The sequence below is a fragment of the Trachypithecus francoisi genome, unplaced genomic scaffold, assembly GCF_009764315.1.
Source record: "Trachypithecus francoisi isolate TF-2019V2 unplaced genomic scaffold, Tfra_2.0 Lachesis_group1, whole genome shotgun sequence".
Classification (NCBI taxonomy): Eukaryota; Metazoa; Chordata; class Mammalia; order Primates; family Cercopithecidae; genus Trachypithecus; species Trachypithecus francoisi.
The window spans coordinates 98,317,854-98,336,424 of record NW_022681454.1 but is presented as its reverse complement, the minus strand read 5'-3'; the positions used below and the strand labels follow the sequence as shown (position 1 = coordinate 98,336,424).

Below are 18,571 nucleotides of genomic sequence, written 5' to 3'. Positions count from 1 at the left end.
GCACAAGCTACTTGAACTTAGGCCTCTTAATTTTCTTAATATTCAATTGATGACCACAACATCTGCTCAGTTATTAAACCTATGTCCAATGTATTTTTCCATGCAAGTAAGTACTGCTAGTCCTCATTAATGGGGAATTCTGTTTATGCAAATTCATTTACTCACTAAAATTTGTTTGTAACCCCTTAGGACACTTTTCCAGGCATTTGCAGACATATGTATAGCAACGAAAAATTTTAGTCACCCAAAGCACACATTCCCAGCTGGGGTCAAACAAGGCAACCCTATGCCTCCTTATTTCAGCTCTTATACTGTAAACAAATGTCCTGTTTGCAGGCCATTTGGTGCCACAACTCTCACAGCTTTTGTGGTTTATTTTGGTGAATTAGCTGTTTAAAATGGCCCCCAAGTACAGTGCTGAAGTGCTGTGTAGTATTTCTAAGCACTTGAAAGCACTGGCATGCCTTATGGAGAAAATACATGTATTAGATAAATTCATTCAGGCATGAGTTACAGTGTTAATGGTGAGTTCAGTTTGAATCAACAGTATATATTAAATAAGGTATTTTTAAGCAGAAACACACATAAAGCAAGGTTATGTATCAATTGATTGATGAAAACATTGTGACCAGATGCTCACAGGAACCTAACCCTATACCTCTCCTGGGAGCAAAGGTTCAGCATTGACTTATTCGATTACTTTACAGAACATAACTACTGCAAATAATGAGAATCAAATGCATTTTAAAGCAATCCAGAGGCCCCTTTTAATTTTGGAGAGTGAGTTCATAATTGGTTTCCCATTGCAGCATGGCCAGTTATTTTCTGACTTATAGTGCCTTATTTTCTTTGTTCCTCCACACAGTCAGGGAGGCTCTGAGAGAAACTACGGCCCCTGTATACTGCTCCTCAGGGTGAGGCCAGAAAAGCTGTGGAGCTGCGGGAGGCAACTGTGAGCATTCAAGTCCGTGACTTATGAGAGCTTCTCCCGGGCTATCTCTGTGTTCTGGGCCCACTCAGCTAAAATCCAAACCAGGAGTGGTTAGAATCCACTTCCACAACCAACGTGCAAGTAGAAAGAAAGAGCAGTTCTACAGACTTGACTCTCTGTTTTTTATTTTTATTGTCAGGCATAGACAAACAACAGGAAAAACTTGGGTGAAGATGAATAGTTACTCTGTTGTTCTCAGATAATTTCTTTGAAAGACTGTATATTTTAAATATTTTGATATAAATTCTTTATTTTGTTGATCTGTATGCTTAAGATTTGAAATTTTAGTAAAATTGTAAAAATTGAGTTCTAAAATGATGACATTCTGTCATCCAAAGGATCTGCATGATGAGTTGACAAGAAGTATGAGAAATAAATGGAGCATGTCACCTCAAACCCAGAAGGGACTCATTGCTTACTGAATACTGGAGTGGATGGAATCCACCCTAAAATTAGCAGCAGTAATGACAGGAGGAGGAAAAGGAAGAAGAAAACATGGTGGTTAACAAATGGAATTGGAGAGGTAGGGATTTAAGGTACTTAGTGGCAGATTGAGTAAGAGCAGAGCAACAGAACAAGGATGTGGCAGGTGGTGCAAGATGCTCTGATTTCAGAAAAAGAGTCTTTGAGAACACACTATGAAGTGCTTCTTATCTAGGGCTGTGGGCTAGAATGGCCAGAGAGAAGTAGGCAATGAGTAAAACAAGGTTGAAGCAGGACTTAAGGCCACAGACGAAGAGCCTGGGAGCTCGGAGCCCATGTGTGGAGGTAATTCTAGGAAGCAAAGGGAGATGTGAAGTGTTTGTTAGAAGTTCCTAGAATTGATATCAACTAAAATTAAATCTCACAATATTTAAATACGTTTATTTTCCATTTTCCACTAGAAAACCCAGACAATGTTGAGGCAATAAAAAGAGCTGGACAGTTTCATGTTTACCCCAATCCATCCAATCTGTAGCTAAACCCTGGTTCAAGTCAGAAGCCTCTAAAGATTTTATTTCTATACAAATGTGCTTGCATTCTTTTCCTCTACATTCATTAGAAAAAAATTTCTCTTGAAAATTACCAACTTTATCTCTGCTGTGTCTTGACAAGACAATAACCAAGAACCAGGAAAAGATCCAGGAAAAGTTGAACAGTAAAAGTGCACAAACCAGATGGGCTGGGTAGGGATCAGATGGTTGGGCATTCTGGTACAGAGGCATGCCTTACAGGTAGAATGCTACCTACTGGCCTTTGTTTAGATGGGTCTTACATGGACATTCAAGAAATTAGGGCCACAAAGCAGTAAATCAATATGTCTGGCAAGGAAACTTTACTTCATTAGTAAGGACTATTTCAGCATTTTAAAAGGAATTTCTTTCAGTCTTGAGCATTGGAGTTGTTCTTTTAAAATATTAAATGATTTGATAATAAAATGCACAAAGGCAAGGAGGTAAATCTAAGAAATCTTATGGGCAGTAAAAGGAGTGGGTAGAACTTAAGATGCCTTTGGAAGTACTGTCATATATGTATTATAGAGACAAAATGAAAATGGAATATGAGAATGATTAGGGAAGCCCCAAGTGACAACCTGCTTTGCATATTTCAGACGTGCCAATATTTATATTTTATAAATATTTATTTATATATTTATTAATATCTATTACATATATATTTAATAATTTAATCTATGTATTCAATACATATTTTATATATTTATATGTTATAGAGAGATTATAGATAACATATATTTCTATCAACCTATCTCTATCTATCTTTCAACACACACACATATACACACATTTTATTGATTTCTCTTGAGAACCCTGACCAGTACAGTGAGGAAGATGCTGTGGCAGCTTTGGTAAACCATAACTTACAGAAAGAAGGCATAAAAACAAGTTCTACATCTAAGTCTCTTTCCTTTTCAGAATAATGCAATGTGAGTTTTCAAACCTGAACATTTTTTAAAATAACTGTTTGGTAATGGCAGAATCCAGTAAGCAAATGAGTCCTTTCAGAAAGGGGAGGGAGGTGTTCTTATGGTGGATTAATAATAGGGTGTGGTATACAGTGGTTTCTGAACTTCTCAAGAATTTCAAAGAATTTCAGACATTTGAGGATCGTTACTGCATAACAACTGCAAAAGAAAGAGGGAGTTTCCTAAGTTGTAACTTATTCAAGACATTAATTAAAAAGCCCATTCGGCCCCACCTCCCCTCTGTGTGTGTATGCGTGTATGTGTTTCTAATTAAGGCCAACCCATGTAAACATTTTCCTAATTAAAATAAATGGATATTAGAGAGCCTATTTCCTGTTATCAGTTACTAATAGATACTATTTATGTTTCTTTTCCTAACTCTATGATATAATTATAGATGTCTATTACTGTTGACCCTGAAAAACCTACAATTTGTGTGTTGGCCGAGGGAAGACAAACATGTGTGCCTTGGTACTTGAGCACAGACAGTTCAGTGCAGCATATTCAGAAGGCACACATGCCAATTTTTCATTCTGCTAATAGCAGATGCCATGAATAAGAAGAACAAAATAAAATGAAAAAACAAATGACAGTCTAAATTAGTGCCTTAGTCCAACGAAGAAGAAGAATTTTATTTGGGGAGCTCAAATATTACTAATTTGTATCTATTGATACCAAGGTTTTATTTCAGTCTATGGTTCACTTGGTTACCATTAGCTAAGTAATTAATATAATAAATTTTTATTGAGCACTAGAAATTCTTCTAGGGACTGGAAATTAATCTGTGAACCAAATAGGGCTTCCTCTTAAAGGGCAGTATTTACCCATAAAGACAAAATGGCTGATATGAAGGAAATCATATACTATGAAACAAAAATTACAATGTTTCTAGGATTGCAAAAATAATGAAAAGAGTATCTGAGGTTATTTCAAACGTCGTTATAAGTTATTCATTATAATAGTAATTTATATAATTAGGCAGAAAAACTTGAGAACCTTCCTTTAAATTTAAGATAAACTTCCCTATAAAGTTTCTTCTGACTGTCCTCTTTCTTTTGTGCTCCCATGACACCCTGAGCTCCTGCTCACTATAGGGTACTGGGGCACAGTCGTCCAGGGACTAGCAAAGTGGCCACTGGAGCTGGGCTGCCTGGATCCAAGTCCCAGCTCTGCCACTTACCATCTGGGCAAAGTATGCAACTTCTCACCCGTAAAGTGAAGAATAAAATGGTACCTACCTCAGGATCATTGTGAGGAAGTAAATGACAGTGTAAGTAAAGTGCTTAGACCTGTTTGACAGAGTAAGCAAAACGCATGTTGAGTACTATGCGTAGGGCACACACTGTATTCATGACACTTATTTTTGTAGTTTTGTCTTCTCCTTCATTGGTTTCTGTGCCCTCTGAGAGTGTGGGCTGTGTCCTGTTTATCCCACATTCTTCTACCTTCCTTCAGTATCTAGAAGAATACCTACTATGAAGTGGAGTACATTAAACTTTTTGTAAGCATTTCTGAGTTGTTTTTTTTTTTTTAATAATGGTATGGGAAAACATATTTTTAGATGAACAGTCACTCTAAGACTACTTCATTCTGCATCCATGATTTTTTTTTTTTTTTTGAGATGGAATCTAGCTCTGTTGCCCAGGCTGCAGTGCAATGGCGCAACTTCGGCTCACAGTAACCTCCGCCTCCCGGGTTCGAGCAATTCTCCTGTCTCAGCCTCCTGAGTAGCTGGGATTACAGGCATGCACCATCACACCAGGCTAATTTTTCTATTTTTAGTAGAGACGGGGTTTCTCCATGTTGGTCAGGCTGGTCTTGAACTCCCGATCTCAGGTGATCCACCTACCTCGGCCTCCCAAAGTGCTAGGATTACAGGCATGAGCCATCGTGCCCGGCCTCTGTACCCATGATTTTAATTCAAGGACACAGAGTGATGGAATAAAAAATCTATCTTGACTTTAATTTGATTTATGTCAATTTGATTTATGTACATAAAAATGATGCCAATCAATTACTGTTCACTCAGTGGTTCTCACTGGTGATCTACAGAGGAGTAGAATCAGCATCATATAAAAATTTGTGAGAAATGTAAATTCTTGTACCCAACCCAGACCTACTGTATCAGAAATCTGAAGACAGATGGTAGCAGTCTGAATTTTAACATATCCTTCAAGCGACTCTGAAGCCTGCTAAAGTTTGAGAACCATGGCATTAAATAAAAGAAAGAATAAGGGCTTGGTTCTAATAATGAAACAAAAGTGGATAGACAAGAAAATTGGGGTTAACCTCACAGAGAGCTACATAAAACTGCAAAGTGTACAAAGTAGTGGACTTTCTCTCCGTTCTGTTCACAGTTTCTGTAAAAAACTTCCCTCTTCTGTCATGGTTTACATATTTTAAAATACGTTTTCAGTAGAGTAAATGGAAAATACTACAATAGAAGTGAAAATTATGTGTATTATATTTGCCCCATATCTTTATACATTTTATGAAGGTATGATTGACAAATAAAAATTGTATATATTCAGTGTGTACAACGTGATATTTTGATATATGTACACATTGTAAAATGATTACCACAATCAAGACAATTAACATACCCATCACCTCATACATTTATCATTTTCTGTTGTCTGTAGTGAGAACACTTGAGATCTACTCTTTTAGTACATTTCAAGATACAATATATTATTTTTAGCCACAGTCACCATGTTGGGCATTAGATCTCCTTATTCATCTTACAACTGAAGGTTTGTGTCCTTTGACCAATATCTCCTCTTTTCTCCCATCCCTGAAGCCCCTTAATACCACCATTCTACTCTCCGTAAGTTTGACTTTTCAAAGATTCTAATATAGATGACGTAATCATGTAGTATTTATTTCCTGTGTCTGACTTAACTCACGTAGCACACTGCCCTTACGGTCTGTCCATGTTGTTTCAAACGGCAGCATTTCCTTTTTTTAAAGGTGGGATAATATTCATTTGTAGATGTATACCACATTTTCTTTATTCATTCATCCATCAAAGGACAATCACATTGTTCCCATATTTTGGCTACTGTGAACAATGCTGCAATGAATATGGGGGTGCAGATATGTCTTCAAGGCAGTGATTTTATTTCCTTTGGGTATGTACCCAAAAGTTGCATTGATGGATCATATTACAGTTCTATTTTTATTTTTTATGATGGGCAAACATTGGAACATTTTTTAAATTAACTTTTTTTTTTTTTTTTTTTTTTTTGAGACGGAGTCTCGCTCTATCGCCCAGGCTGGAGTGCAGTGGCCGGATCTCAGCTCACTGCAAGCTCCGCCTCCCGGGTTTACGCCATTCTCCTGCCTCAGCCTCCCGAGTAGATGGGACTACAGGCACCCACCACCTCACCCGGCTAGTTTTTTGTATTTTTTAGTAGAGACGGGGTTTCACCGTGTTAGCCAGGATGGTCTCGATCTCCTGACCTCGTGATCCGCCCGTCTCGGCCTCCCAAAGTGCTGGGATTACAGGCTTGAGCCACCGCGCCCGGCCGTAAATTAACTTTTTATTTATAACTGACACATAATTATACATTTTTATAAGGTACAGTATATGTTTCAATGCACACATACATTGTATAATGGTAAAATCAGGATACTAGTTTCCATCACTTTTCATTTATCATTTCTTTGTGATGATATTCAAAATACTCTCTTATAGGTATCTGTAAATATACACTACATTGTTATTTGCCATAGCCACCCTACTGTGTAATTGAGCACCAAAACTTATTCTTCCTGTCTAACTGTAACTTTGTACCCATCAACCAATCACCCTTAATTTCCCTGCCCTCCCCCATCTGCAGCCCCTGGTAACCACTATCCTACTCTCTACCTCCATGAAATCAACTTTTTAAGGTTTCACGTATGAGTGAGATCATGCTGTGTTTGTCTTTCTGTGCCTGGATTATTCCACTTAAAATAATGTCCTTCAGATTCTTCTGTTTTTGCAAATGACAGGATGTTATTCTGTTTTATGCTTGAAGAGTATTCCATTGTGATATATAACACATTTTGTTTATCCATTCATTTGTAGTTGGGCATTTACGTTGATTCCACATCTTAGCTATTGTGAATAATACTGCAATAAACATGGAAGTATAGATATATTTTTAATATACTGATTTCATTTCCTTTGGATATATATCCAGTAATTCAATTGCTGGACTATATAGTAGTTTTATTTTAATTTTTTTGAGGAACTTCAAGACTCTTTTCCATAATGGCTGTACTAATTTATATTCTTATTCACAGTGCATCAGAGTTCCTCTTTTTCCACATTTGTCCCAGCATTTGTTATTTCTTATCTTTGTCATCATAGCTATTCTGATTGGAATGAGGTGGTATTTCATTGTGGTTTTGATTTGCATTTCTCTAATGATGAGTGATGTTGAGCATTTTTTCATATATCTGTTGGTGATATGTAATTGCCATTTCTTCTATTTCTTTTGAAAAATGTTACATTGTCTTTTGCCCATTTTTAACTGGATTAATTCACATATATGAGTAATAATTATAATTTTCAAGTATAAGTAAACTCAATGTTGTAGTTCAGGGACAAAGCTTAACAGTATGGGTAAAATAAAACACAGACATAAACAAATATATTAAACTATATCCTCTTTACAATGAGCATATTTTAAAACACGAGGAAAGTTTGAAAGTTAATGGAGAAAAAAAGACATAACCGCGCATTATAGTAGCTATATATCAAGAAAGCTGAGGTAGCTATAATAATATTTGACAAAAAAATTAAGGCAAAAACCATTACTAGAGTTAGAAGGTCATACTTTCATGATTTTTAAGAGGAAAACATAGTTAAACATTTTAGGTGTCTAAAAATGTAGGCTCAAAATATACAAAGCATAAAAAGGAAGTGAAGGAACATAAGGAGAAACAAAAGCATTATCTTAGGGGCTAATTTTAACATATTTCTCACTGTGGTAGAATAAGGAGATTCAAAATTAATAATGCCACAGAATATTTGAATAAAGCAAGTTTAATATAAAGAAATATGTAAAACATTGTACCTGACAACTGAAGAATGATATTTTTTAATGTACATAAGAAATATTTATTTGGAAGAACTGATCATATGTTGAACTTAAAGCAAAGCTCAATAAATTTCAAAGATGTAAAAAGGTATATAAATGGACAATTATAAAAGGTACCTTTAGAATAACAGCACAGACCTTTGTAAATATCAGATGAAAGTAAAAAGGGGATAAACATCAGTCAAATCAGTAACTATAGATTAAATCATCTACTTTAAAAATATTTTAAAATTGCAATCCCAATTAAAGCCCACATCATGCTAACTTCCAAATACCCTTTATACAAAACAAATTGAAAATCACATGCTAAACAATATTTATAATAATTTATTTCTTAGAGAAATATGCAATCAATAGCATTTTTAGAAAAACAGTATTGTTAGAATACTATTTCAACTAAATATTACCCATTATATTCCTACAAAAGTAATTTCCATTTGCATCTTGTAGATAATGATCACAAGCAATATAATTTCTTATAGTCAACCAGGTGTCATGGGTAGATAGAGGACATGCTTATTTTTCAGGTTTCCATCATTGTCAAAAGTTTGTCAAAAGTTTGTTCCGTGAGAATGTATGAATAATTCTCATCTTTCAAGGTCATTTTTTCAGCTTCCAAGATGACTCAAGTCAGAAACTGATACTTAGCTAGACAGGAATGGCGTAAAAGTGGCTGGAGATGGGCCGGGCACGGTGGCTCACGCCTGTAATCCCAGCACTTTGGGAGGCCGAGGCGGTCGGATCACGAGGTCAGAAGATCGAGACCAACCTAGCTAACACAGTGAAATCCCGTCTCTACTAAAAATAAAAATAAAAATTTAGCCGGGCATGGTCGCAGGTGCCTGTAGTCCCAGCTACTGGGAGGCTAAGGCAGGAGAATGGTGTAAACCTGGGAGGCGGAGCTTGCAGTGAGCCCAGATAGCGCCACTGCACTCCAGCCTGGGCAAGAGGGCAAGACTCTGTCTCAAAACAAAAAGTGACTGGAGATAATGCAGCCAACTACTTCAGCCTTCAAGCCTTGTCTGCTCTTTATCATCTGCATCTTGATGCTGGTGTTCTCCCACTTTTTGAGTTCTTTGCCTAATCTGTTACTTTTTTTGATGCATCTGCTATTCTGTCCTTTGTATTTCACATGGACTTGTTCACAATTTGTCCTATAGCTTCTAGTCATACCTTTCCCAATATTTACGCATCTTAACTGAGTCTTATTTATCTGATACAAACTCTGGAGATGCTTAAAATAAGGAAAGGGTATACAGCAAATGAAACTGAGGTTCACTATATTGGAAAATGAGCAAAAAAGCAGTCAATTTAAATTTTACATAGACCTGTTCTACGTTTTATCTGGATAGCTCTTTTTCCTCTCCACTCATTAACATTTTGCATTGTCTCAATCAGTCTGCATTCCCATCTGTTTGTAGATATTTTGTGGCTTGATATGTTTGGGGTACATAGTGAACCAGAATATTAATTCTTTATCTTCCCAGGCATTTGCTCTATAAATAATACCTATTGATACTGAGTTTCACTAGAAACCAATATATCTACATTATTTTCATGGCACAAAGAATTGGGAGTACCTAGATCCATGAGGGTACATTTCTAGCTTTAATGGATGGTGTTGTGTATATCACAAGTTATTTTGTGGCTTTTTTTCACTTCTCTCTGGAGTAGGACATGACATGGTTGATCATATTCTTCTCTGAGAAACATTATCTTCAGTTGGCTTTTAAGAGACCTTCAGTGACTGCTGCTTCTCAGTCTCTTTATGGAAATTTCTCTCCTAGTCCTCTAAATACAACAGTGCGTAGGACTCAGACGTTTGCCCTGCTCTGCACTCTCTGCAGAATAATCTCATTCAGGCTATGGCTGTGAATATCACATATGAGCGCCTTCATGGGTGTTTGATTTATATACTTAATACCAACCAATTTATTATATTTTAATTAACATAGCCAAACTAGAACTTTTGATCACACTGTCAAAACTATTCTTGCCATAGCACCTCTATTTCAGTTAACAGCATTGATATTTATTTTATTTATATTTTTATAAACATGTATTTAGTTACACACAGACCAATCCTGTCTTTCTTTCACCTACAATCTATCAGCACGTCCCACAATCCTTACTTTCAAATATCTACCAAGCTCAAGCAAGTCTCATCACCTCCACTGCTACCACCCAGGTGACAGCCACCTTCAAGCCTCTCCTGCCACTACTAGGACAGTCTCCTATCTGGTGTCCCTGTTTCCACTTTTACACACCATAATCTATTCTCTGCCTAACAGCAAGAGTAATATTTTGTCTTATATAATTAGATGGTATTAAGCGATATGTAAAATCCTTACATGGCTTTTCATCACTTACTAACTCTCTATCCTCTTACTTTATTTTTCTCATAACCCTTATCACTATTTGCAATGGTCTTATTTTGTTGCTACTGTTTTATTACTCTGTTACTCTCAATGACTTAAATAAAAGTTTCATGAAGAAGAACTTTCCTATGCAGGCTGCCTGTTCCTGGAGCACCTAGAAGAGTGGCACTTACTTTGCACTTGTTACATAAATGAATAAATAAGATCACTTAATAATCTTTCACATCAAGGTGCTTCTAATTGGGAGAAAATACTATGTCCACAGGCTTACCTTTTTCATCTATAATTACAGAGTCCTCTACTTTTTCAGCACATGTGTTGTTATGGTAATGGAAATGAGCTGAGAGGGGATTATAAAGGTCATTGAAAAGTGGAGAAGGGCTTATCATTCCTAAATGTTTGTTCCTTAAAGCTGGACTCAGGATAGCACATTGCCTGTGATCCGCAGTGTTAGGTTGCATCCTGAGGCCAGATTTACTTGACTCTGTAAGAATGTCCTGTATTCTCTCTCTATGCTCCTTGTATACTCAGGCCAGAGGTAATTCCTTGTCTACGGTGTGATTCCAGGATGAAGGCGGCCAAATTCTCATCCTGGTATCAACTTTGTTGTTTATTTTTTTTCCTTCTTTCTCTCCCTTCTTTTTTCCTTACTGTTTTGTACTCACAGACTCCAACCACAGTATGTTTGTAAGCATGCCTTTTCAAACTTCACATCGGGGGAAATATAGAATCTTTGAAGAAACACTGTAAATGTTAGTAACAATAGTATAATTTTGGAAAAATCTTTTTTTGGTTACTCAGGTAAAAAAAATTTGAAAGATTCAAGCTGGCTGTTTTATTTTACATTATTTGATTCAAACAGAAGCATCAGTTCATAAAATTAGCTTGAGAATATGCTAAAATTATTATTGACAAGAGGTGAAAATTTGTACTTGTGGGTTGTATTAGCAAAAAAGAAAAAAATGCAGTGGAAAAATCTATAATTCAATAGTCAATTTACATGCCAAATCTCCAATTTAATCACTAGAAGTTTTTATAATGTCTTATGTATACATCAATCCCTAATTTAGTGTATTTACTTAATGATGATGTGTTTGTGACTAATTTGAAAGGAATTTACATGACTACATTTTTCCCTACCATCTATTACTTTTCATCCCGGAAAAAATACTCTTGCCCATTTTTTTTTTCTTTTACATTGATTTCTTCACAGCTTCCGATTTTCTTCTCAGGTGGTTTAAAATGCAAACGGAACAGGTCACTAAAACTTCATGCTTTGCAAAATTCATACACTGGAAAAATATCTCAAAAAAGTTTCTTATAAATATCTCCTCAGTGTTGATTTTATCTTTTCCTAATTTCTTTTCAGAGAGTAGTAATTCCTCACTTGTTAAAAGTCTTCTTTCTCTGTAGAGCCATGATACATTATATAATATTTGGTTCCATCCCACAAATATCAAAGAAAGGGGCAGCCATCAATGATTTAAAAACATAATTTTTAAATAAGATTTTTGATGTTAACAAAACCCTAAGATAATTAGGAATAAATGTAACAAAGATTGTCAAAAGTTTTATAAAATACAATATTTTTTGAAAGCTGTAAACAGACCCAAATAAAGTATCATTTTTTTTTACCATATTAATCTACACTTTTATTCCAATTTTACAGAGTTTTTCATGGAAAACTGACATACTGATCTTAAATACTATAGGACACATAAAGGAAGTGGAACAAAAATCATTTAAAGAAAAAGCAGGGTCCAGCTCTAATACATACCAAGATTTATTATAAACTTTAATCATATGTTCACACAAAATACTGTATAAAAGACAAGCCACTAATTAAGTACACATTTGCAAATGTGAAAAACTGACAGTTACTATTTAAAATAGGTATACTGAAAAAGAAAAAAGCATTTTCAAACTTCAATAAGAAAAGAATAACAACTAATAGAAATAAATGAAGCCTATTAAATGGAAATTTACTGAAGAAAAATCAACTTAATAAACAGAAGATGCTCAACTATGTTTGTAATTAAAATATTATTTAAAGAGTGAGATTCTCAACAGCTGTCATATTGGCAAAAATAAATAGCTTTACAATTCTTAACATAAAAGAGATGTGGAGCAATGTCACAATACTGCTAGTGAAATTATTAATCAGTGCAAACATTTTTGATAGAAATTTGAAAATATCTAGCACTGTACATATGTACATATCTGTTTAAAACAGAAATTTCACTGATACATAGCTCCATCCCACAGGTATCAAGGAAAGGAGCAGCCACAAATAATTTAAAAATATATTTTTAAAATATGACTTTTGATGTTAACAAACTCATAAGATAAAGAGGAATAAGTCTAACCAGGGTTTTCAAGGTAATTGTATCACCTGATAAATTATTATATATATGCATAGGGTTTCATATGCAAGATTGTTCACTGTAGCATTACTTGCAATGATAAAAAATGTAAAAACAACACTAGTATTTATTAGTAGAACAGATACATATTATGCTGCAATCGACCGAAATAATCCTATAGAACATTTAAAATGATGACCTAGATCTACATATATACATGTATAGATAAAAAATTTATATGAATAAAAAATAATAAGTTGAAGGAAAAAGTATGATGTAATTTACATAAAATTTACAAAATTGTACAACAATATATGTTAATCATGAAAACAAATACACATAATGAAAGGACGAAGAACTGCACAGGAATGATTGTCAAGAAATTTAATTAAAATGATGTTTTTTTTTCGAGGTGTAGAATCACAGAGTGAAATAGAGAAATTCAACTAGATCCATAATGTTTTATTTGTTAAGAAAAAGATCTGAGGCCGGGCGCGGTGGCTCAAGCCTGTAATCCCAGCACTTTGGGAGGCCGAGACGGGCGGATCACGAGGTCAGGAGATCGAGACCATCCTGGCTAACACGGTGAAACCCCGTCTCTACTAAAAAAAAATACAAAAAACTAGCCGGGCGTGGTGGCGGGCGCCTGTAGTCCCAGTTACTCGGGAGGCTGAGGCAGGAGAATGGCGGAAACCCGGGAGGCGGAGCTTGCAGTGAGCTGAGATCCGGCCACTGCACTCCAGCCTGGGCGACAGAGCGAGACTCCGTCTCAAAAAAAAAAAAAAAAAAAAAAAAAAAAGAAAAAGATCTGAAGCAAAGCAAAGCGTTAAAATCTGACAAAGCTACAGGGTGTTCTTTACATTATTGTCTATATTTTTCTGCATGTTTAAATTATTTAATGATATAAAAAAGACAATCCAATGGACATTTAGTTCTCTTCCATTGAATTAGCAAATGATCTATTTTCTGTGAACCTAAAGATATTACTAGTCCCAGACAAGTCTTTGACCTACAGTTACCACCACATAATGTACTGAATATCCAGTTCATGCTCCATATTTCAAAGATATATTTGGAGATAATATTCTGAGTTAATACTTTCACAATTCTGGGTGATCATCTGCTGTCCTCTTTCAGATTAAAATATTGCTACCAATTATAAACGAATATATGCTTTGACATGCTTTTCTATAAATTGGCATGAGTTCTACTGAACCAGTTCTTTCTAAGTGAAGGTAGATATTCTAGGGAAAAAAACCTAGTTTAATTTTCCTAAATTAATTGCCACTTAAGATAACTGAACTGGGGACTGCAGCCCCTTTAAAAACAAGCATTTTTTTTTTTTGGTATAAATTTGAGGTACAAATGCAATTTTGTTAAATGCGTAGATTGTAAAAAGTAAAAATAAAAACAAGCTAAACTATGTTTTTTTCCTGTCCATGACAGGAGATTCTCTGCATTATCCAGGCTTTGGAAGGGCTCTGAAAAGAGTTACGAAAATTCTTGGATCTGCTGCAGTGAGATTTATGAGACTCTGCAGCAGGCTTGAAACTCAGACTAGGTGAGAACTACAGAGGGGCTAAAGCAATTGTGTTTGTCTAAGTGTGCTGCTCCACTTCACCATCACACCACATCCTTTTTTTAATGAAAACTCACAGCATGTGTGTTCATATATAAATCTACCACTGAAACAGAAGTTGCTTAAAATAATACTCATACTTCAAGTGATGTACTCTGGTATTTTCTATTCAAGTACGGTATACATCAGCTCAAAATTGCCTATCACAATCTTTTATATTGACTTCACAGTTGCTGATGATTCACACACTAGAAAGTTGTTCATGAATTAGTTCTATGACTTGCGTGTTCAAAAGTCCTGTATTGCATTAATACATCAGGCTTATTTAGAAACCTGATAACATTCTACTCCTAGAGAGAACTTCTTTGTATGGAAAATTCTTGTCAATGGAAAGCACTAATTTTAAATCAATAATGAAGCATTACAAGGTAAGAGAACATTAAAGCAGAATGTTATTTGTTACATATTTTCCCTCTTATTTCCACCCACCCCTATAACGCAAGAAAACATGAGTGTATTGTGTAGAGAGGAATAAAAAATGACTAAGACATATTGACATGGAATGGTATTTTACTTATTATAAGTGAAGTGGCAGGAAACTAAACCCAGAATTTACGAAAATAACTTTAAAGAGAAGATGGGGCAATAATAAAATTTTTGGTTGACATAGCGTTTCACTCTAAACTTTTAAAGAACCATAGGTATCTGCAGGTAATTCCATGACAAATCCTTAGGGTAGGTCAATCTCAATGTATACTTTCTCAATTCTTTATGATTATGTTCTCTCAGAGTGATTCAATTTCTCAATTTCCCATAGCTAAGATATAGAGAAATAAATAATAACTGTTTAATAAATAAAATAGTTCACCAAATAATTAGAGACCTGTCCTCAGGGATAGATACCTGGGGTTACACCTGATTCATGGTTTGCTGAATTTACCTCTCAGAATGCCTCTAGTAGGTTCTTCAACAACTCACCATTTCTCTCTCCAATTCCCTTGATTAATATATGTATAAAGGTAACTTAAACCTTATCAGCAGGAACATTATGAAACACAGGTGCAAAGTCTTAAAGACTAGATATTCTGAAGCTGACATTGATCTGAGACTACTGGGTCAAGGAGGCAAGCAAAACCCTAGCTCAGTCATATTCATGTCTTTATTGCATATTCTTATTACATATATTATGGTGTTTTGTATTTTCATTAGAAATTAGAGCTTAATGTTATGGAGATTCTTTGGCTCTGTTATATATAGGTTTTATAACATCTGTTATGCAATAATACCCAGCAATAATGCTTCTGAATGAGCTATCTGGATTTCAGTAAACTTTTCATTTTTAGCTTTAAAATTTTTTTAATTTTGTAATTTTTTTCAGATACAAAATTATCATTAAATTATAGTGATGGTTCAAAACTTTCATATACTATTATCTTTATAACCTTTGTAAAGAGAGGCTAATTTTTTTTTCTGTGTCAAAATTCAATATAAGGAAGAATTATCTTGCTGGTCTGTAGTACATTGAAGCAATTAGGGGCTAGTAAATTTGATTGCCCATTAAAATCACCTGGGAAACTTTAAAAACTATTGATGGCTGGGACCTACTCCCAGATTAATAAATTGGTTTAGGGTATGGCTTGGGCATAGGAGGGTTTAAAAGCTACACAGGTGATTACAATATGCAGTGAAGTTTGCGAACAATTGCTCTAAAGTCTTGGTACCTAGTGAGAGGTCTGAGGTATAGCAGCATCAGCTTCACCTGGAAGCTTCTTAAAAGGCAAACACTTAGAATGTACCCCATCCCTGCTGAACCAGATTCACATTTTCAGGGGCTCTGATATAACCCATCCAGAGTTCTCCATCTATAAAAATAAGGGACCACAATTGTCTCAGCTTTTTTAGCTCTAAAATTCATATTCCACAACCTAAACAGTATACTGAGAGGCAGTTTTAATCTTATCTAGAATTCTTTATGTGTAAAACCAAGAGACCAAAACCATGCCATCTTCTCCATCTCCACAATTTCGATTCCAAAAGCCTAAGCAAATATAATGCTGAGGAAATTTGTAAAATTGTGTCATAATTCCATCTTCATACCGTTGTATGTACTTTCTCTTGCCTAGAATTCCTTTCTCCTTTCTCTGTCTTCATCAGTTCCCTAGCTTGAATGAAGGTTGTGATTAGGATCAAATTGCTCAGGATACAAACGATTATAGGAGATGAGGAGATGGATCAATTAATAAAGCCATGAGGTGAGGAGTGGTTTGTGGAACAAAAGTTCCTAATTAAGACTTTTGAGATAATTTCCAAATAGAACTAACCTGTTACCCAGCTTGCTTTTTATTCAATTAAGTATACTTTGGAACATCATTCAAGCCAGCAAATACATTTCCAATAACATTAATTTCTGATGGTTGTATTAATAGATGCACCAATATTTACATAATCAATTACCTATCTTTAGAAGATTATTTTCATTCTTTTGGCGACTATAATTATTTAAGACCTAGGTAAAATTCCACTTCCTTTTTGAAGCACACCCTGAAAAATAATGTACCATTTATCTAAAATAATGTACCATTTATCTAAAAATCTATTGTTAATATAATCACTACCACAAAGTTTATCTCATTGATTCTTTCTGTAAATACATGTATATTATTTGTTTCTCCAATTAAACTATGTGTTGTATGTAAAGAATCATATCATGTTCCTTTTCTATTCTCATCTAGTATTTAGTTTTGTAAGTGAATTACATATTGTTAAAATATATATTGGAAACAAAAATAAAATGTCACTAATTTCACAAGAGTACTTATTCACAGCTAGCATACCACTGGATTTTCTTCCTAATGTAACTTCACCATTATGCAGCTTCTTACATATCTAGGTGAATCACTAGACTCCTACTCTTTTCTTATTGCTGTATTTAAGCCTTCCAGGCTGATGACAAAACTGCTTTAAATAGCACAGAAACCCTACAGAAAATAAAACCTTGCTCATTAATTTTCAGTATGTCAATATTAGACTTATATTCTTTAGCTTCATGTCTGTCATATTCACCATTACATCTCTACTTTAGTGTTTCACACATAGCCGGCATATAAATGAATTATAAACTATGTCAACAAACTATGCAGGAACAAAAAAAAAGTTTTAAAATATACTACTGAGCTCAAGATGACATCTGGAAATATAATTTTTCATGTATGGCTCCTATATATACTTTTCTTGATATCTGTATATTTTTAACCACATATATAATACATAGTTGTTGTAGAAAATACAGATTCAATAAGATGAAACAAGATGTAATATTTGAAATTGCACAACCCAAACACAACTACTGTGACCACTAGCTGCACACCTGTCCAGAGCATATGCTGTTAAATGTACATGTACTTTTTTACACAGATGATCACACTCTCTGCTACATAGCCTGGCTTTTATTCATGTAAGTATACATCAAAACATCACCCCGGCAAGCAAATAAATTTATAATATTAATTTCTGGTGGTTGCATTAATAGATGTATGAAAATAGGTATAATCAATTACTTGTCTTTGTAAAGTATTTCCACTTTTTGGTTATTATAAACAATTATATGATGAATAATTTTTATCATAAATGAAGTTGCCCAAACATTTCCTTAGAGTAAAAGTCAAGAAGTAGGCTTGTTAATTGCAAGTTATGTGCATTTTTAAGGCCTGAGATTAAAAAAAAAATTACCAAACGAACATTCAGGAGTTTGTACTAATGTACCCTTTCACCAGGAGTCAGGAGTTGTCTAAATCATCTCATCGGCAGAGCAGCTACCTATATTTTTGGTTATAACATTTATTATAAAGTTACATAGAATGGAATGTGATATAAAAAATAATTGATGCAGCTGGAAAATACTCACATTTGTTTTGAGAGCAAATTTCAGTTTGAAGAGATTGGAACTCATAATATGGTATCTCATGTTTGAATATGGATGTAAGGACACCATCAAGTTCTTCAATGCCATTCTGTTTTCAAGTGAAAAACAATTTTCACTAGGTTAATTATTTACGTAGAAACTCATTTGCGTGCAATTTAATGAAAATTTATTAACTGGGGTAAACAATGGCTAATCTTTAGTAATACTGATAACTTTTTAGAAAGAATAAATCAAAGCATAAGGGCCTTGCCTAAAAACCAATTATTCAGATAACAGAAAAATGGA

The 18,571-nt window shown here is 34.6% G+C and overlaps 1 protein-coding gene across 2 annotated transcripts in view; it reads right to left on the bottom strand.

Moving 5' to 3' along the window:
- BANK1 (B cell scaffold protein with ankyrin repeats 1) overlaps nt 1-18,571 on the bottom strand; it is a 254,356-nt gene that overhangs the window by 187,774 nt on the left and 48,011 nt on the right. For both annotated transcript variants that reach the window (XM_033214877.1, XM_033214878.1), the window contains exon 4: nt 18,269-18,374. In XM_033214877.1, coding sequence (XP_033070768.1) covers nt 18,269-18,374 — 106 coding nt within the window. The remainder of the gene's footprint in view (nt 1-18,268; nt 18,375-18,571) is intronic.